General features: G+C 38.5%; 1 protein-coding gene across 1 annotated transcript in view; it reads right to left on the reverse strand.

Moving 5' to 3' along the window:
* EFCAB5 (EF-hand calcium binding domain 5) overlaps positions 1-21,904 on the reverse strand; it is a gene marked incomplete at its 3' end in the record, with an annotated part of 154,977 nt that overhangs the window by 57,632 nt on the left and 75,441 nt on the right. Inside the window, 1 exon segment of the mRNA XM_080827363.1 lies at positions 10,929-11,084. Within this exon segment, the coding sequence (XP_080683489.1) occupies positions 10,929-11,084 (156 nt within the window).

The raw sequence follows: 21,904 nt of genomic DNA on the forward strand, positions 1-21,904 counted from the left end.
ATTTAAAAAAATTTTTAGATTTATTTATTTATTTGAGAGGGATGAGCAAAGGGAGAGGGAGAGAATCCTCAAACAGACTCCCTGCCCAGTATGCAGCATTGTCCTAGGACCCTGAGATCATGACCTGAGTGGAAATCAAGAGTTGTCTGCTTCACCAACTGAGCCACCCAGGTACCCTCAAAACACTGTAATTTTTTTTTCCATAAACATATAATGCATTATTAGCCCCAGGGGTACAGGTCTGTGAATCGCCAGGTTTACACACTTCACAGCACTCACCATAGCACATAACCTCCCCAATGTCCATAAAAAACACTGTAAATTTTTTTAAAGTCCCTTTATTGATGGGCATTTAGATTATTTCCAGTGTTTAGATACCAAAATAATGCTGCAGTGGATATACTTATACACATTCCTTACATACATGTATGAACATTTCTGTGGGTAAGTAAGTAAAAGTGTTCATTTTTATCATGTTCAGTTAGCCGGCATATAGGATATCATTTATTTGTCAGAGATAAGAGAGAGAGAGGGAGAGCACAAGCAGAGGGAGCAGCAGGCAGAGGGAGAAGCAGGGTCCCAGCTGAGCAGGGAGTCTGATGCGGGTCTCAATTCCAGGACTCCAGGAACATGACCTGAGCTGAAGGCAGATGTCCAGCCAACTGAGCCACACAGTCATCCTTACTATGAACATTTTCAGCTTTAGCAGTTATTGCCAAATTGTTCCACAAAATACCTATACTTCTCACCATTATTGAATGAGAATATCATTTCTCCATATCATGCCAATACTTGATATTATTACAGTTCATGATTTTTTCCAATCTGATAGGTTAAAAATAGTATCTAGTTATTTTAACTTGCATTTCCCTGACAATTAGTGAGATTAAATATATTTTCATATATTTACTGTGTATTTATGTTTCCTCATCTATGGAAGGCTTTTTTATGTCCTTTTCCTTTCTTCTGTTGTGAAGAGTTGTCTATTTCTTACCAATTTGTAATTGTTTTTGAGGGAGAGAGAGCATGAGAGGAGAGAGGTCAGTGGGTGAAGCAGACTCCCTGCCCAGCAGGGAGCCTGATGCGGGACTCCATCCCAGGACTCCAGGATCATGACCTGAGCCAAAGGCAGTCACGTAACCAACTGAGCCACCCAGGTGCTTCAATTTGTAAATTTTTGATAATGATCATTCTGTTATCTATATAGCAAATACTCTTTCCCAGTTTAATCTCTTCTTTTTTCATTTAACTTTTGGTGAGTTTAACCAGATCAATGTTTTTAATTTTGAGGTAGCCAAATATATCGATTATTTCTTGAATGGTTTATGCTTATTAGAGGTATTCTTTAAGAAATATTACCTATACCAAGGTCAAAAGTCATGCTCTATACTCTATATGTGTTCTAAAACTTTTACAATTTTGTTTTCCACATTCAGGTCTTTGATTAGATAGGACATATTTTTGCACATTATTGAGGCTCTAACCTAATTTAAATTTTTTCCCAATTGTCCCAACTTAGCATTTATTGATTAGTCTCTTATCACTGAATTATTTGCTACCTGTGCTATGCACTAAATCCTCACATACTCATAAATCTGATGCCAGGCCAAATATTGTTAATACAACTTTATTTCTAAAAAAAGAGGGAAATCGGGGCACCTGGATGGCTCAGTTGGTTAAGCATCTAAGTCTTGATTTCAGCTCAGGTCATGATCTCAGGGTCATGGAATTAAATGCCATGACTGGCTCCATGCTCAGTGGATTTTCTCCCTCTTCCTCTGCTTACTTTCTCTCTCTAAATAAATAAATAAACCATTAAAAAAAAAAAAACGAGGGAAATCCTTCCCAACTTGTTCTTCTTATAGTTATTTTTGCTATATTTGGACCTTCATTTCCATAGAGGTTTTAAAAAGGAAATATTTTGAAAAAAATACAACATACATTCAGAAAAGTATACAGATAATAAGCAAACGGTTTTTGTCACAGTATAATCACACACAGGAGCTGTTTCTCAAAGGAGAATAGTCAACATTAGTAGAGGGCATGATTTTGTTCTAAAAGTCAAGGAATCTACCCTGTAATTCTTCTACTGCAACTTGCCATAACATTTTAATTTGTCCCATACTCTTCGAATACGGTCGGATCGTCTAGGTAATAAGGTATAAGGCAAAGAAGAGCTTTTGCAGCCTACAAAGTCTACAAAGACTTTTCTTGCTCTGGGACTTAACTCTTGCAACTGACAGCTCAATTAATGTGTAAGAGTAGCACTAAAGTTGTTCCTAAAATAGGTCCAATAAGATCCAATAATCATTGGGCCTCTTTGTGACACGTGGCACATTTGCCTCATATTTTGAGATATTCTGTTATGCTTCAGACTACTAGACTGCTGAAACTTTTACTAAGATGGTAAGCCCTGATATTACATGGTTTTTATCTTTTTCCCTCGGACACATATGGGTTGTACCAAGGCATCTAAAGCTTCTTCATGCTCAGCAGGTCCAATCACCATGATGGAAATCATCAAGGTAGTAGATCTGATGTTCTGTGGGATGTCTGCATAGTAGATTATAATAGAAAGAAAGAGGGCTGCCTTAGTGCTATGGTGAGGCATAAAAGTATAGTGCTGACAGGTGAAGTCAGACTTCTGTCTGTCCTTGTAAAGTGCTCGGGAGAAAATAGTATTTGATAATCCAATAGTTGTGGATGAGGGGGCTGTGTCAATGTGGTTCAATCAAGATCCCGCATGGTGAGTAACAACGGCAAGTGGAGTCATAGTAACCTACAAACATTCTTTTAAGCTCTACCTTCTGCATAGGCAAAAGAGCAGAATCAGACAAGAATGTGATCGGGTACTTTTTCTGAATCCTTCGCATCATCCATGTATTTTTATATCTAATTTCTGTGGAATTGTTCTGTTTTTGTTTTATTTGTCTACGTATTCACGTATGCATGTATGTACATATGTGTGTAGTTATATTTTCCATTATGGCAGACAGAGAAAGTTCAGGAGTTTCTATTTGGTCGTTCCTACCATGATAGCCTTCAGCCCCCAATTTGTAAGGATGCTATTAGTTGCTGACTATGTCTATTCCAATTATACATTCAGGAACCAGAAATGAACATAGCTAAGGTCACAGATTAATTGGGGGACCAAAATACTATTTATCACTTGATATCTATAAATTCTACTTTTAACCAGTGATCCACTGGGGCATTTTGAGATTCTAGGGATTAGTATTAACTTGGAGTCAGTGTCTGGTAATCTCAGAAAGTCTGGGATATCTCCCTCCTTCCAATATATTTCACTCTAGTAAATGGATACAGGTCTTTTGAGGGACACTTGGAGTAAGATCTACTGTATTTGCTTGAGGCAGTCTTGTAGGATTCTTCTTCAAGAGAGCCAGCCTCTTATTCTACATCAAAGAATTCTAGGTGTGTAAATTGGCTTAAGTCTGGAAACTGGATAAGAAGCTAAGATTCTCCATTGAGGTGTCTCAACTGTTTCTGGCCCCATAACTCTAGCAACAATTTAGTAGATATCCTATCTATTTAACCTCAAAGGAAATCATGATCACCACAGAAAATCCATGTGGGTCAAAATTTTCAGACAGTCACGGTAATTCTTGCTGTTCATTGTGGTAATTCTAATTATATATTCATAAGTAGGTAAGTAACTGTGGTGTGAGTCCTAGACAAAATGAGCCCATTATAATATGGGCTTTGACCTTGGGCAGCAAACCAAAATACCATTTATCTATGGTATTGATGAGCACTGATTTTGACTAGTAGACCTTGTTTCTGGCAATTAAATACCATGTCTTCTATCACTCTGGAATCCCATAAGAATCCCATAATTTTAATGGCAGTATCTACTACCATCATCTTCAGCCTACAGAGGACAGCTACCAAAGATGCTAATGCTCCCTTCATTGATGTACTTCTCAAGAAAGTGCCATCTGGACCCTCTGGGAGGATATGGTAAAGGTGCATAATAGGCAGGTTACATAAGAGAAATCAACTTCAGCAACCTTATAAGCCTTTGGATTTCTTGCTCTATAGCATGCCAAGAAGATTCTGGCATCTCAATCTCATTGAATATAGGCCTTATTTGGGTCAAGGTTTCAGTTTACCTACCAAGGGAACTGTTAAAACCATTCTCAGAAACTAAAAATATTACAGGTAAGTAAATCTTCTAAGTATAACAGTATTGACAATTTGAGCCAATCCAAACTTACATCCATCCTTCTTAGTCTAAAAGTTTTGTAATCAATCCCCACACATATCCTCCAGATTTTTGTTGTTATAAATGAGCAAAAAACTTGCTATTCTCTTGGAGTACCAACAGTAAATTCTCAGTCCAGATTTGACTTGTCCTGATGGGACATGCTGAGATCTGACTCCAGTTTTGGGTCTAAAGGCAATGAATGTTGTACAGGTGGGCCTTAAGGAAAACAGACTTACCTCTGTAAGCTAATTGCCTTAAGTGAAGTTATTATAGAGACTCCAAGTGAAGAAAAGCTAATATTCTCAAATAGGAGAGGGATTGCTTCTGCTGCCAAGGGAGGCTTAGAGAGATTTGTAGCTCAAGTCTTAGCTTCCATCCAAATGTAAACATTCTAAGTCTCAGGGTCTCTCTGTTTTTCAAGAGGCATGTTAACTTTCACATAATAGACTTGGCAACTGTATGAATTCAACTTACATTTTAATCCTGTCACGTTAAATTTGTGGGCTGATTTTTCATCCACATCTGTCCTGAATCTACAAGAAATATATTCCTTCAAAGTCATCATGAAATTTTTCTTGTTTTCTGACTGCAACTTGAGCTGAGAATTTAAATCCCTGAGCCTGTTTTTTTACTTTCTACAACCTCTCCAATGCAGTGAAATGAAGTCCATTCACTGAGAACCCTTATAGTCAACACTTACTGTAATTATGGTTAAATGCAGCAGCCACTTGTTCCCTTAAAGCCCTTCCTTCAAAAGGCACTCCATCCTAAACAACCACAGTGATAATTTTAAAAACTTTTTCATTGAGGAATAATAGATATATAATAAGGTGGGGGCATTTGGATGGCTCAGTTGATTAAGCATCTGACTCTTGATCTCAGCTCAGACCTTTGATCTCAGGCTCTGTGCTGGGCTCCATCCTGGGCATGGAACATTATTTATTTTTTTTTTAATTTTTTAGATTTTATTTATTTATTTGACAGATAGAGAATACAAGCTGGTGGAGCAGGAGGCAGAGGGCAAGAGAGAGCAGACTCCCCACAGAGCAGGGAGCCTGATGGGGGGGCTCAATTTTAGGACCCTGGGATCATGACCTGAGTCAAAGGCAGCTGCTTAACTGACTGAACCACCCAGGCGCCCGTGGAGCATACTTTTAAAAAATATAATACGGTATGCAAATCCCAAGCGTTTAGCTCAATGAGTGTTTACCTATCTATACTCCGTATAAGTACCACTCAGGTAAAGAGATAGAACGTTTTCGTCATTGCCTGAAGACTCCTTCATGGTTTCTCTTAGTCAATAATTCCTCCAAAGGTAATTATTATTCTGATATTTTCACTATAGTTTGCCTATTTTTAAATTTCTTATAGATGGAATTATACAGTACATGTCCTTTTGTATCTTCTTTTGTTCAATATATCCCATGAATGTTATTCATGTTTCCTTTGTCTGTAATTTATTTTTCATGGTTACATAATATTCCATTGCATTAATATATAAACATTTATTTAATCTTACTATTGTTGATATATATTTGTATTGTTTTTAGTTTTTGACTGTTACAAATAAAGCCATGAACATTCTTGTTTTTTAAATTGACCTCAATGAAGTATAACTTACATCCAATAAAATGAGCCAATTTTAAGTGTAGAGTTCAATGAGTTGTGACAATGTATACACCCATGTAACTACTACCATTATGAAGATATGGATTTTTTTCATTAAACCAAGAAGTTTCCTTGTGCTGATTTGTAATCAGTCCCCACTACTCATGACCCCAGAAAACTATCATTCTGCTTTCTATTCCTATAGATTAGTTTTCCTTTTTCGGGATTTTCATATAAATGAAATAATGTAGCATGTATTCTTTAGTGTCTTCTTTCTTTCATTTATTATAATATTTTTGAAACTCATCAATGTTATTGTGTGTATTGGTAGCTCATTTCTTTTTTTTATTTTTATTTTTTTAATTTAATTTTATTTTTTCAGTGTTCCCAGATTCATTGTTTTTGCACTACACCCAGTGCTCCATGCAATATGTACGCTTCTTAATACCCACCACCAGGCTTACCTAACAGCTCATTTCTTTTTATTGATAAGTAATATTCCATTGTATGGATATACTACAGTGTGTTTATCCCTAAGTTGATGGACACTTGGGTTGTTTTTAGTTCAGAGTTGTTGTGAATTAGACTGCTAAGAGCATTTGCATATAAGGATTTGAACATACATATATTTCCAATTTTTCAAATTTTATTTCATTTCTTCTTGGTAAATACCTAGGAGTGGAATTGCTGGTTGCTGGGTCATATGGTAAGTATATGTTTAACTTATTAAGAAACTGCCAAAATGTTTTCCAAAGTGGTTATTCCATTCCTATCAGCAACACATGAGAATTCTACTTGTTCCGTATCTTTGCCAATACTTGTCATTGTCAGCCTTATTTCTTTTTTTTAAATTTCAGTATGGTTAACATATAGTGTTCTATTAGTTTCAGGTGTACAATAGAATAATTCAACAATTCTGTACATTACTCAGTGCTCATCATAAGTGATTCTTAATCTCCTCTACCTATATCCTCCCATCCCCCTTATCCCCTTCCTCTAGGGTAACCATTAGTTTGTTCTCTATAGATAAGAGTCTGTTTTTTGGTTTCTCTCTCTCTTTCTCTCTTTCTTTATTCATTTGTTCATTTGTTTTGTTTTGTTCTTTGTTCATTTGTTCATTTGTTTTGTTTCTTAAATCCCACATATGAGTGAGACCATATGGTACTTGTCTTTCTCTGACTGGCTTAATTCACTGAGCATTAAACCCTCTAGATCCATCCATGTTGTTGGAGCAATATTCAAGGAGGATTGCCTGAAGGATGTACAGACATTTCAGATTTTATAAAATATATTCCCTGCTTAAACCAAGTTGGCAAGGATCTGAGAACCTAGACTGCAATATGTCAGCTCCTTTAAGAATTGTTTCTTTGGGGGTGCCTGGGTGGCTCAGTCTGTTAAGCAGCCGATTCTTGATTTTGGCTCAGGTCATGATTTCAGGGTCATGAGATCAAGCTCCACACTGGGTGGGGAGCCTGCTTAAGATTCTCTCTCTCCCTCTGCTGCATTCTCTCTCTTTCAAAAAAAAAAAAAAAGTGTTTTTTCTGAATTGTAGTCTTACATGGTGTCATTGGCCTATATTTAAGGCAATTATAAGAAAGTGTCCTAAGAAAGTGTTTCATTTCTTATAAGGCCATCATAATGGATGTTCCCTTCATTGCATAGGGTCCCTCAAATGAGTACTTCCAAGAGAAACTCCCAACTGTATTTTGAATCCCAAATTTCTGTACGTCTTCTTTTTCTTTTTGGAGAGGGAGAGGGAGGAGGGAGAGAGAGAGAGATTCTCAAGCAGGCTTTACACTTGGTGCAGAGCTCAACGTGGGCCTCAGTCTCACAACCTTGAGATCATGACCTGAACTGAAATCAAGAGTTAGACATTTAACTAAGTCACCCAAGTGCTCCTGTACTTCTTCTTTTTTTAAAAAAAAGATTTAATTCAATTCCAGTTAGTTAACATACAGTGTAATATTATTTTCAGGCATAGAATTAAGTAATTCAACACCTATATACAACATCTGCTGCTTATTAAAACAAGTATCCTCCTTAATCCCCTTTACCTATTTAACCCATCCCCCACCTACCTTCCCTCTGGTAACATCAGTTTGTTTTCTATAATTAAGAGTCTAGGGGTGCCTGGGTGTTGTACAATCACTGAGTTCTACTCCAGAAACCAATATTGCACTGTATGTTAACTAAAATTTAAATTAAAAATTTTTTAAAAGAGTCTGTTTCTTGGTTTGTCTCTTTTCCCCTCATGTTCATTTGTTTTGTTTCTTAAATTCCACATATGAATGAAATCATATGGTATTTGTCTCTCTCTGACTGAGTTATTTTGCTCAGCATTATACTCTCTAGCTCCATCCACGTCATTGCAAGTGGCAAGATTTCATTCTTCTTTTTTATGTCTGAGTGAAACCTCATAGTAAATCTCTCTCTCTCTCATATATATATATATATATATATATATATATATATATATATATCTCACATGTTCTGTATCCATTCATCAATTGATGGACATCTGGGCTCTTTCCATAATTTGGCTATTGTTGATAATGGTGCTATAAACATCGGGGTGCATGTATCACTTTGAATTAGTATTTTTGTATTCTTTGGGTAAATACCTAGTAGTGCAATTGCTGCATGGTAGGGCAGTTCTATTTTTTTTTAAAAAGATTTTATTTATTTATTTGTCAGAGAGAGTGAGCACAGGCAGACAGAGAGGCAGGCAGAGGCAGAGGGAGAAGCAGGCTCCCTGCTGAGCAAGGAGCCCGATGCGGGACTCGATCCCAGGATGCCGGGATCATGACCTGAGCCGAAGGCAGCCGCTCAACCAACTGAGCCACCCAGGCGTCCCAGGGCAGTTCTATTTTTATCTTTTTGAGGAAACTCCATACCGTTTTTCAGAATGGCTGTATCAGACCTACCTCAGGAAGCAAGAAAAATCCCTAAACCTAACCTTACATTTAAAGAAGCTATTAAAAAAACAACAAGTGAAGCTTAAATTCAGCAGAAGGAGGAAAATAATACAGACGAGAGCAGAAATAGATGATATCAAAACTGAAAAAAACAATAGAATAGATCAATGAAACCAGGAGCTGGTTCTTTGAAAAAAATAATAAAATTGATAAACCCCTAGCCAGACTTGCCAAAAAGAGAAAGGACCCAAATAAATAAAGTCACAAATGAGAGAGGAGAACTAACAACTAAGACCACAGAAATACAAGGAATCATAAGAGATTATTATGAAAAACTATATGCCAACAAACTGGACAATCTAGAAAAAATGGATAAACTCCTAGAAACATATACACTACCAGAACTGAAATAGGGAGGAATAGAAAACTTGAACAGACTGATAACCAGCAAAGAAATTGAATCAGTAATCAAAAAATCTCCCAAAAAACAAAAAAGTCCAGGGCTAGATAGCTTCACGGGGGAATTCTACCAAACATTTAAAGAAGAGTCAATAGCTATTCTTCTCAAACTATTCAAAAAAAGAAGGAAGGAAGGAAGGGAAGGAGGGAGAGAGAGAGAGAGGAAGGAAGGGAGGAAGGAAAGAATGAACGAACGAAAGAAAAAAAAGGAAAACAAATCCATTCTGAGGCCAGCATTGCCCTGATACCAAAACCAGATTAAAACGTCACTAAAAAAAGAGAACTACAGGCCAATATCTCTGATGAACATGGATGCAAAAATTTTCAATGAAATACTAGCAAATTGAATCCAACAGTACCTTAAAAAAATAATTCACCACTCAAGTGGGACTGATTCCTGGGCTGCAAGGGCGATTCAATATCTGTACGTCCTCTCCCAGTTTACATTTATCTCACATACATTGTCAATAGAGTATTTAGTTATGTTTCCCTTTTCACGTTCACAGCTAGGAAGCTTAGATTCAAACTTGTTGATGACCCAGAACAAATATTTAGTCATTATAGTATACATTTGGGGCTTCATTTAGTATCCTCTCATTTTTTTCTTCTCTCATCCTACTTTTTAATCTATCTATGTTCCTTTGTTGCATTTTATCTAATTAGTAAGCATCCTTAAATCTTTTCTGGAACATGGGGATACAGATAAATATTAAGTTCATAAAAATGTATTTTTTTAAAAGATTTTATTTATTTGTCAGAGAGAGGGAGAGAGAGACAATCAGAGGGAGCAGCAGACAGAGGGAGAGGGAAAAGCAGGCTCCCTGCTGAGCAAGGACCAGGATGGGTTACTTGATCCCAGAACCCTGGGATCACGACCTGAGCCAAAAGCAGTTGCTTAACTGACTGAGCCACCCAGGCACCCCACAAATATATTTCAATAAAGCTTGTATCTATTTTTACAAATCCATTTGGTATCCTGGGTTACTTGTACCCTTCCAAATACCATTCTTAGAAATACTTTTAGGTATCAACTTTTCTTGTGTTAAGTAGCAGCATAAGAAAATGTGGTAAGCTTCCTATTCCCAACACCTCTTTTCTATAGGAAGTCACCAGCAAAGAAAGTAAGGAAAAACAGTCTTAAGTGCCCATTCATGAATGGGAAAGAGATTTAGATACAAGATGTGCATTGTAAAATACAGTGAAATGGTAAGATGTAGTCTACAGGCTGGTACCACTCTGTGACAAAGAAAGGTACAGAAACTGAGAATAGTATCTAGACAATTTTATAACAACTTGAGAAAGTAGCTGATAATAAATCAGATTTGAATCTGATAATCAAAAAATGTGGACTGGGGCACCTTGGTGGTTCAGTTGAGAGTCTGACTTTGGCTCAGGTCATGTTCTCAGGGTTCTGGGACTGAGCCCTGTGCCCAGCTAACGCAATCAGTGGGAAGTCTGCTTATGCCCTCTCCCTCTACCCCACCCTCCCTGTTTGTGCTCTCTCTGTCTCTCTCTCTCAAATAAATAAATGAAATCTTTTTTTAAAAGGTGGATTATATTTGGCATGTGCATTTTTCCCCCTAGCAGTCCGTCTTCATTGAGTGTCAGTCCACACTGGATTAGCGATTAAAAACAGCATCATCATACCAAACTACAACCTAAAAACTGGTCCTTCACAAAAAAATAGTTTGAGAAGCACTGCTTTAAGGGTCTTACCTTACCTTCCCATAGTCACAATCCAGGAAGAGTTGAGCAAACATTTGCCTCCGCATGTCCGTTTTTATGACCTCCCGGAATTCATCCGCACAATGACAAAGGTGCTTAAGGAGTTTCTCAAACATTTCACTTTTAAAGTCTGCAATGTGTGAAGAGAGGTACTGCAGAGAAAAAGAGGATAAACGAGTTGATTTAAAATAGGCTCTTTACTTGGATTTTTCTAAGGATTCAGTCAATGTACATCAAATTATTGGCTACAATTTTTTCCATATCATTTGCTTGTCACATAGATAAAAGCATTTTCATGTTAGTACTACTCTACAGCTGTGCTGCAAAGAGAGGTGACCAATACAATCCCCAAAACCACACACCAGTGAGGCTATTTTTGGAGCAATTCGCCTCTGGATCACAACAGCATTATATAGGGCAGACTTTTCACCTCACAGTATGAACTAGCAGCAGTTATAAAACGTTGCCTGCACATTAATAGTTCTAAAAATTGAATATAGTTTTCCTTTTGATGTATGACATATAAGACCATGCTTTTTCCAAGACTAGCTATGTTTAATGATTAGAGTATAAGAAATGGGGATTGTGGGTGGTTTTTCTGTCTTCTGATATTATAATAAGGTATCCTTTGTCAATTTTTAAAATTATTTTGGAAGTGTAGAGCCTGAAAACATCTATACTTGTGGGCCATTTCTCTTGATCCCTGTTGAATAGATTCCCAGAAGTGGGACTGCTAGCTTAGAAGGTAAAGGCATCTGTATTTTTGAAAGGTTTGGACATCAGGTTTGTGCCCTTTTGTGTTTCCATCACTAATGAATGAGTGGTTATTTCTCTTCAGCCTCACCACCAGTGTATATTGCCTTCTGGATTTTTGCTCATTTGATGGGTCAGGAACACTACATTCTTGATCTATACCTGACTATTAATATCTTGTGTTACATATGTGGATCTAGCACTGAAAAAATTTCTGAGTGAACTCTTCTTGAAATGTTGGCACAACTCATAAGTCAATGATTTCCTCTTCTGTTCCAACCAAGCACAGTGGTAGCCAAATTTGTACTGGTAGTCCAATATGGATTGAATTACTCTACTTCCATAGCCATAAACGATTGGACCAGGGGATGATCCTTAACCTAAACAAAGCCATTCAGGTTCTCTTCACTAGGATTTTGGAATTAGGACTGGAAAATAGTTAGCTATCCTCTGAGAGGGGCTGGCCCTATAATGTAAACTTAAGAGTTGTTGGGTGGCCAGATACTTCCAGGTGAACTAAGGATGTAGGAAAAGTCAGTACCTAGAGACAGATGAAACAGAAAGCAGAGAAAAGAGTCTTGATGTTTTTCAAGTCCCTGTTCTAATATCCTCCAGAAGTCAGACCACAATCTTTCCCTTGGATTCCATACATTTCATTTTCATAAACACTAACTCAGGTTGGCTTCCATTTCCTGCAGTTAAAGGATACTAACGAATATAGTTTGTTTAAAATGGGTGAGCCTGGTGGTGGATATTAAGGAGGGCATGTATTGCATGGAGCACTGGGTGTTGTACATAAACAATGAATCTTGGAACACTGCATCAAATGATGTATTTGTATACATCAAATGATGTATTTTATGGTGACTAACATAACACAATAAAAAAATGAACATTTTGTGGGCATATTTTATTGACATAATTTTTGAAATGAAGGAGATAGTGGATATTTCACTTCCTCATTAAAATCATCTAGGCAAATTTAGAAATGTGTTATGTAAGAGATACATTAGGTTTGAATCCATGCTAATGAATCATAAACCATTATTAAACTGGCTTAGAGATCAAAAGGAAATTTTAAAGCAGAGTAAGAAAACTTTTCCAAATATTTAGTTTCTTTTGTGGCTGAAACCTAATTGTCATTATTTTTGATGGATCGATGAGTACAGTTAAGTTTTTATGTGTTACCTTGGGATGCAGAAAAGTGTAATGTTTAAGAACTCACATTTTGCTTCATCAAAACCCCAATGGCATTTCTCACAGAACTAGAACAAAGAGGGGCAGCTGGGTGGCTCAGTCGGTTAAGTGGCTGCCTTTGGCTTGGGTCATGATCCAGCCCCGCAACAGGCTGTCTGCTAATGCGGAAGCTGCTTCTCCCTCTCCCACTCCCCTGCTTGTGCTCCCTCTCTTGCAATCTCTCTCTCTCTCTGTCAAATAAATAAAATCTTAAAAGAAAAAGAACTAGAACAAAGAATCTCAAAATTTGTACAGAACAATGAAAGACCACAAATAACCAAAACAAACTTGAGAAAGTAGAACAGAGCTGGAGATATCATGCTCCCTGATTTCAAGCTTTCCCAAAAGACTATAGTTAGCAAAATAGTATGGTATTGGCATAAACACAGACACATAGAAAAATGGAATAGAATAGAGACCCCAGAAATGAACCTATGCGTATATGGCCAACTAATCTATGACAAAGGAGGCAAGAACATACAATTGGGAAAAGGCAATCTCTTCAAAAATGGTGTTGGAAAACTGGACAGTTACTTGCAAAAAAATGAAGCCAGACCACTGTCTTATACCATATACAAAAAACAAATTCAAAATGGATTAAAGACTTAAGTATAAGACCTGAAACCATAAAACTTCTAGAAGAAGACATAGGCAGTAAGCTCTTTGACATTTGTCCTAATAATATTTTTTGACCATTTTCCTGAGGCAAGGGCAACAAAAGCTAAAATAAACAAATACAATTACATCAAACTAAAAAGCTTTTGCACCATCAATAAAACAAACCGTCAACAAAACAAAAAGGCATCCTACTGAGTGGGAGAAGTATTTGCAAATCACACATCCAATCAGGGGTTAATACCCAAACTACATAATATAAAGAACTTATACAACCTAATATTTTTTAAAAAACTGATTTTAGAAATGGGTAGAAGCTTGAACAGAATTTTTTCCAAAGAAGGCATACTGATGGCATGGCCAACACACACATGAAAAGATATTCAACATCACTAATCATCAGGGAATTGCACATTAAACACAATAAGATCACCTCACCCCAGTCAGACTGGCTATTTTCAAAAAGAAAAAAACAAGTGTTGGTGAGGCTGGCGCCCTTGCCTTTCATTTTAAAAGGCAAGTGTGCAAATAAGGGCGTCAGTCAGGAGTCTAATGAAATAAAGCATTGTGAGATGACGATGGCTTAGCACAGAGAACAGGTGGTGAGAAGACACCAGATTCTAAACATTTCTGGAAGGTGGAGGCAAAACAAAAACAAAAAACAAAATCCTCACATTTTGGAGCCTATCTGAATTCAAATCCCAGTTCCCATACTCACTGGCTGAGTAATCTTGGCTGAGTCACTGAACTTTGCAGTTTCTTCATTTGTGAAATGTGCATCACAGAAGCTATCTCACTGGGTCATGAAGAGGATCCTGGTATTTACAGAGTACAGGTATTTCATGTAATAAGTTCTTTGTAGCCATGGCTCTTGCTCCCTTTTGAGCTAGGTAAGAAATTGACCAAAAATGTTTTTTCTATAGAATGAAAGTCCTCTCAGCTGACAAACCTATTTAGAAGGAAAAACCCAAAGAGATCATTGATTCTCAAATGTTGTCCCTTGACCACATCCCCAGAGAGCTTGTTGGAAGCGCTGAGAGCATGATTTGAGAGCTTCCTAGAAATGTAAATTTAGGGGTGCCTGGGTGGCTCAGTGGGTTCAAGCCTCTGCCTTCTGCTCAAGTCATGATCCCAGGGTTCTGGGGTTGAGACCCGCATCGGGCTCTCTGCTCAGCAGGGAGCCTGCTTCCCTTCCTGCCTCTCTGCCTGTTTGTGATCTCTGTCTTTCAAATAAATAAATAAATAAATAAAATCTTAAAAAAAAAAAGAGTAAAAGAAAAAAAGAAATGTAAATTTAGTATAAACATATGGGTGCATATATCCCTTTGAATTAGTATTCTTGTATTCTTTGGATAATTACCCAGTAGTACAATTGCTGGATAAGGTTGTTCTATTTTTAACCTTTTGAGGAACATCCACACTGGCTGTACCAGTTTGCATTCCCACCAACAGTGCACGAATGTTCCTTTTATAGCAGCATTATTTACAATAGCCAAAATATGGAAGCAACCCAAGTGTCCATCAAAAGAAGATGTGGTACATATATAATAGAATATTACTCGGCCATAAAAAAGAAAATCTTGCCCTTTGCAATGACATGAATGGAGCTATAGAGTATAAGGTTAAGTGAAATAAACCAGAGAAAGACAAATACCATATGATTTCACTCATATGTGGAATTTAGGAAACAAAACAAACAAGCAAAGGGAAAAAAAAATAAGAAAGAGAAACAAGAAACAAGTCAAGAAACAGACTCTTAAATATAGAGAATAAACTGGTGGTTACACAGAGGGGAGGTGGGGAGGTTGTAATAGGTGATGGGGATTAAAGAAGGCACTTGTTGTGATGAGCACAGGGCGATTTATGGAAGTGTTGAATACCTGAAACTAATATCACACTATATGCTAACTACTGGAAATAAAATTAAAACTTTTTTTTTTTTTTTGAGAGAGAGAGAGTGCGCGCGCGCGCGTGCACGCACATGAGCACGGGGGAGGGGCAGAAGGAGAGGGAGAGAGAAAATTTTAAGGCGGTTCTTCAGCACGGAGCCTGATGGGGGGCTTAATCTCATGACCCTGAGATCATGAACTGAGCCAAAATCAAGAGTCAGATGCTTAACAGACTGAGCCACCCAGGTACCCCAAGATAAAAACTTAGAAAGAAAGAGGGAAAGAACACAGTCTTTTGGGTGGCTATTAAACCAAAATGTGTATAAAAAGAAAAAAAACATTTTGGGGGGAAATTGGAGGGGGAGATGAACCATGAAAGACTGTGGACTCTGAGGAACTAACTGAGGGTTTTGGAGGGGAGGAGGGTGGGGGGTTGGGTGAGCCGGGGTCGTGGGTATTGTGGAGGGCACGTATAGCATGGAGCACTGGGTGTGGTGCATAAACAATGAATTCTGGAACACTGAAAAGAAATTTAAAAAATAAATAAATATTTTTTTTTTTTAAAGAAAAAGAAATATAAATTTGGGTGCCCTACTCCAGACCTACTGAATCAGAAGTTCTGGAGTGGGACCAAGAATCTGTTTTTTCTAAAAAGCCCTCTGGAAGCAAAATACACTTCTAGCTCTTACCAGGCTCCTTCCAGTCACAAGTGTGCAGAGTCAGAACAGAAAAAATATGAGATGTCATGTGATGGGACCAGTTGCCCCCAGGATTCTTGGAGAAGGGAAATAATCTTTCTTTTTCCCTCTTAAGAAAGAGATGGTGGGGTGTGTGTGTGTGTGTGTGTGTGTGCAGCAACAAACCATAAGAGACTCTTAATCTCATGAAACAAACTGAATGTTGCTAGGGGGTGTGGGGGGAGGGACAGGGTGGCTGGGTGATGGACATTGGGGAGGCTATGTGCTATGGTGAGTGCTGTGAAATGTGTAAGGCTGTTGATTCACAAACCTGTACCCCTGGGGCAAATAATACATTATATGTTAATTTTAAAAAAAGAGATCCTAGCGGGACGCCTGGGTGGCTCAGTTGGTTAAGCAGCTGCCTTCAGCTCAGGTCATGATCCCAGCGTCCTGGGATCGAGTCCCACATCGGGCCCCTTGCTCGGCAGGGAGCCTGCTTCACCCTCTGCCTCTGCCTGCCACTCTGTCTGCCTGTGCGTGCTCTCTCTCTCTCTCTCTCTCTCTCTCTAATAAATAAAGTCTTTAAAAAAAAAAAAAAAAGAGATCCTAGCATATTTCCACTGTTATTCTTTCTTTATATCCCAACACTCAGAACTCTTGTGACGTTAGCTAGTGGGGGCATGTTGTTGTGGAAACCACGTATGGAAATTCAAGTGGGCCCCAGCCAAGGGGACGGGCAGACTTGGGTCTTTTTTCTCCAAATTTTATACATGGTAACTAGAAATAAATCCACCCTTGAGTCAATAAATAAATAAATAAATAAACCCTCTGGGTTATTCTTATGTTCACTAAAGGTTGAGAACCACTGAAATAGATGACATGGGACAACTGTTCTTAATTGTTCCAGAATCCTAAGATCTGGTTGTTTAATCCTTAATACATGAATTAAGCTTTGGGGAAGTTGACCACAAGGCCGTTTGAGTTTTCCAGTTGTGGTAATCCTATTAAACCAAGGATTAGTTTAACTGTTTCTCCAAGAGTCACTTCAGTGTTCTGGATTTAGAGCCTTTGGGTTTTCTGAATGAGTGTATTCTGTAAGCGTGGGCGATAGGACATAAAGACTACCAGTTGCCAACTAACTGCAGATCAAATTCCAAATAGAACAGTAACAGAAGTTTGCCGGTGTCTCTTGTAAAAACAGAGAAAGTGAAAATACAGGGCCTTTGTGTTTTCCTATCCTCCCATGGAATAAATCAATTAATATCCACCAATCCTGAAATTATTGCTTAGATTAATTTAGGAATATAATGAACTATGAGTATCCTTCCACTTAATAACTCTGTGAACTGCTAACCATTTGAATTGTACTTAATCAAGCTATCTCCATGTGCTGGGTCCCACTATGATGAATTCTGGGCTGTTCCTTTATGACTTGAAAACCAAAATTTTGAGAATGTAGTAAATGTCACACTTAACAGGCTGCTATTTACTGTTAAGTTTTACAGCTCTGGGCCACTGGGATTCACACTTATTTAATTGTAGACATACTGGAGAGTTGATGAAGTAGGTAATATAAAAGCAATAGAAAGAAACTGTATTTGGAAATTAACTATTTTAGGCATTAACTTCCAAACTGCATTGGTAAGTCCTGATAGTAAACAACATTTTCAGAAATGCCTGCAAACAAAGACTATAGAATATTGAAATACACAGATTATACTGGCTATCCATCATTGAAGAAGGGTGTTCATATGGCATTCGGTCAGAAAATTAGATTTCCAGTCTCAGGGAATTTTTAAAAATAATTAATGCTAATTATATACTCAACAAAGCAGAAATACACATATATTTATTTTATATATATATAAAAGTCTTTTGATTTTTTAAAAATCAGAACCATTTGCTTAACAAATGAATTGAACAAAGGCCTTACTCAATATCCAATAATAATAAAAACACATGATTTTTCCCCTACTGGTGAAAGGTAGCTTAGGCAATGTTCTGGCTTGGGTTGTGTCCCCCCAAAGTTCATAGGTTGAAGGCCTAACCCCTAGTACCCCAGAATGTGACTGTATTTTGGGATAGGATCTTTATCTTTTATTTTTTAAAGATTTTATTCATTTATTTGAGAGAGAGAACAAGAGAGTGTGCATGAGCAGGGAAGAGTGGCAGAGGCACAGGGACAAGCAGACTCCCGGCTGAATAGGGAGCCTGACTCAGGGCTCCATCCCAGGACCCCAAGATCATAACTTGAGCCAAAGGCAGACCCTTCACCGACTGAGCCACCCAGGTGCTCTTGAGATAAGATCTTTAAAGAGGTAATTAAATTAAAATGAGCTCATTAGGGTGGGTCATTAGCTAATGCGACCAGTGTTCTAATAAGAAGGGGAAATTTGGACACAGACATGTGCAGAGGAAAGACCATGTGAAGGCACAGGGAAAAGATGACCACCTATAAGCCAAGGAGAGGGGCCCTCAGAAGAAACCAACCCTGCCAATACCTTGTCTTGGACTTCTAGTCTCCAGACTGTGAGAAATTAAGTTCCTGAGGTTTAAGTCACCCAGGACTTTGTTATGGTAGCCCTAGAAAACTGACAATTAGGACTTGCTGATCGGTAAACTCCTTTATGTATTTCTTATGGTTGAAGACCACCTACGAAGGCACACACCTTGGAGGATAGTTTACCATAGATTGTCCCATTTCCCTGGTTTAAATTCGCTCATTTCACCCCAAGGCTTCCTCAGGCAGTGTTCACAGCACATTGCTGCTTCTACCTACACCTCCCCTGAAGTCATCATTCTTCCTTCTTCTGTCCTCCCCTGCCATAACTCAAAGCACAGGAAAAACAAAATAAGCAGAACAAAACAGCAAAAATTACAAAATGCAAATCACAAATAACAGAATAGAGAGCCACTCGGATACATTCCATTTTGGGGGAAATGCACAGCCTGGGTTGAGCAGAATACATTACAGGAAAGCCACAGTCTGAGTAATTTGATGAAGCCTCTCCGTTTAAAATGTCAACTTTGAGCCATATCAGTTTGAAGCCCTCAGACTGTGTGACTGGTGTAAAACAACTGATCATGAGAGACTGACTATCTTGAAGCCGACCAGTGTGGAGCAAGAACGGACTCAGTCCCAGAGAAGAGAATTCAGGCAGAGACATGGCCCTTATTAACCCCTGCACCGGTTCCTTAGTGTCACAGAATCCAAAGTTGATATCTGAATCCCACTGAATAGTATTTCTAGTTTTTGCATATAATTATTCCTTTTTTTTTTTTAATTTGACAGAGAGAGGGAGCACACAGCAGAGGAAGAGGGAGAAGCAGACTCCCAGCTGAGTAAGGAGCCTGATGCGGGGACTTGATCCCAGGACCCTGGGATCATAACCTGAGCCAAAAGCAGACACTTAACCAACGGAGCTACCTAGGCTCCCCTGCATATGATTATTCTTAAGCCCATTAAATAATTCAGATGCAGACTTCAGACCGCTTGAAGCTCAGGCCAGCTGAAGGATGCTCCTGGGAAACCGACCCTCATTCTACCCAGTCCCACAGTAAACAAGAAGGTGTTAGATTGCTTTCACTTGCCCCTGGTGAGCAGGTGGATGTGTGGCCTGCGTCTTCACGATAATCAGGTGGGGGATAAGATCAAAGCAAAACAAGTTCTTCAGTGAGGGTAGCCACCTGCCTCAGGTTGCCTGGGACTTTCCTAGTTTTAGCACTGAGAGTCCCATGTTCTAAGAAACCCCTGGGGTGCGGGCAAACCAGGATGGTTTGAAAATCTAAACCATTGATCCATGCCAATGGTCTAATTCCTGTGGAAAACTTTAGGGAACCTCTGTTTGGAAGCACGCTGTGTTGTATCCTGCTTTGTATATAACAGGACATGTCTGTGAATATTAAATCCTTTGCCTTAAGAGAAACTTTACAGCCAATAACTGTGTGTGAGGCATCTTTCCATTACCATCCCATTGGACAACCACACATGGGACAAATAGTACAAAGTTCTTATTCTGTGGTATGCATTCATCCATTCTCAATCCACTTGTAGTATTTATAGAATCACACGATAAAGACTTTTGTCTGTAATAGATAACTGGGAATGACAATGAACACAAATGACAATTTGAGTCAGGATTCTGGTGCCTAGAGTGAGAAGAACCGATAAGCAGATTACGTTGCCCTAGAGAATAGTCCTTTAAAAGACTTCACTCTCCTTTGAGAAAGCTATACTTTGTTACTACTTTGGAGGCAAGAGTTTGGGGAGTTAACCTTGAAATTACACCAGGGGAGGAATATAACCCAGGCCAGAGCCATCTGATACTATCAACAGAAACAGAAGTATGACAACCTCCGGGCGCCTGGGTGGCTCAGTGGGTTAAAGCCTCTGCCTTCAGCTCAGGTCATGATCCCAGGGTCATGGGATCGAGGCCGGCATCGGCCTCTCTGCTCTGCGGGGAGCCTGCTTCCTCCTCTCTCTCTGCCTGCCTCTCTGCCTACTTGTGATGTGATGTCTGTCAAATAAATAAATAAAATCTTTAAAAAAAAAAAAAAAGTATGACAACCTTTGGAGCTCCCAGAGGTAGGGAAAGATGATCTGCAATGATGAGAGATCAGCCTCCCTCAGTTCCTCAGTCTGGAGTCTTTGGAATTTCTCCTCTGCCTGAGGCCATCTTTACCCTTCACTCCATAAACTCTGGCCATACTAAGAGTCTTGCATGTAGTTATCACTAGTGGTTTAGAGATAAGAACATTCCTTTCTCTGGTAGTGCATTGTGATGCCTTCTCCAGATAGCATTTCCACACAGAAACAGTCACTTGTGTTAAGAATTCCATTTCAGGCACATTCAAACCACAGACCTGTGGGGCACCTGGTGGCTCAGTTGGTTAAGTGTCCAACTATTGATCTCAGGTCAGGTCTTTTTTTTTTTTTTAAAGATTTATTTATTTATTTATTTATTTGAGGGGGAGAGAGAGAGCGCGAGAATGCACAAGCAGGGGGAGGGGCAGAAGGAGAGGGAGAAGCAGATTCCCCACCGAGCAGAGAGCCTGACACGGGGCTTGATCCTCGGACCCCAGGATCATGACCCAAGCCAAAGTCAGACACTTAGCCGACTGAGCCACTCAGGCACCCCTCAGCTCAGGTCTTGCACTCAGGATTGTGTGTTCAAGCCCTGCATTGGGCTCCACGATGGGTGTGGAACCTACTTTAAAAAAATAATACAAAAATAAGATAAACCACAGACCTCAGTCACTATATAAAATATTGCTTCTATTTGGAAAATGGGTTCCAAGTTCAAAACAACCTACAGAAACTTTTTACTTCCTTTGGAGAGGAGCACACAGCCATTTGTGGAACTGTCATTTTAAAAATTATGGGTATTTTAACAATTCCAGGTAACCTATAAAACACTTATGACTCTGGTACCATTAAATCGCTCCTTTTGCTTATCCTAATATAATCCCAAGACAAAAGTAATCATATACTTTTTCAGATGAAATATGATGTAGATTTTGAAACCAAACTTCCTGAGTACAAATTTACCCAGCTTCACTAATTATGACACCTTGTGCAAGTTACTTAACCAATTTGCACCTTAAGTGTCTTCATTTATAAAAATAAGAATAAGGATTGCTGAGAGCATTACCTGAGTTAATATCTGAATAGCTTAGGACAATGCCTGGTCTAAAGGAAATGGTTTATAACTTTTAGGCTTCTTTATCTAAAATGCAATAGAAAAAGAAGCTATTTTTTCTTGATCTTAACTGAAGATGTGAGTGAAAGTTTTTCTCACT

The sequence above is a fragment of the Martes martes genome (genome assembly GCF_963455335.1).
Source record: "Martes martes genome assembly, chromosome: 16".
Taxonomy (NCBI): Eukaryota; Metazoa; Chordata; class Mammalia; order Carnivora; family Mustelidae; genus Martes; species Martes martes.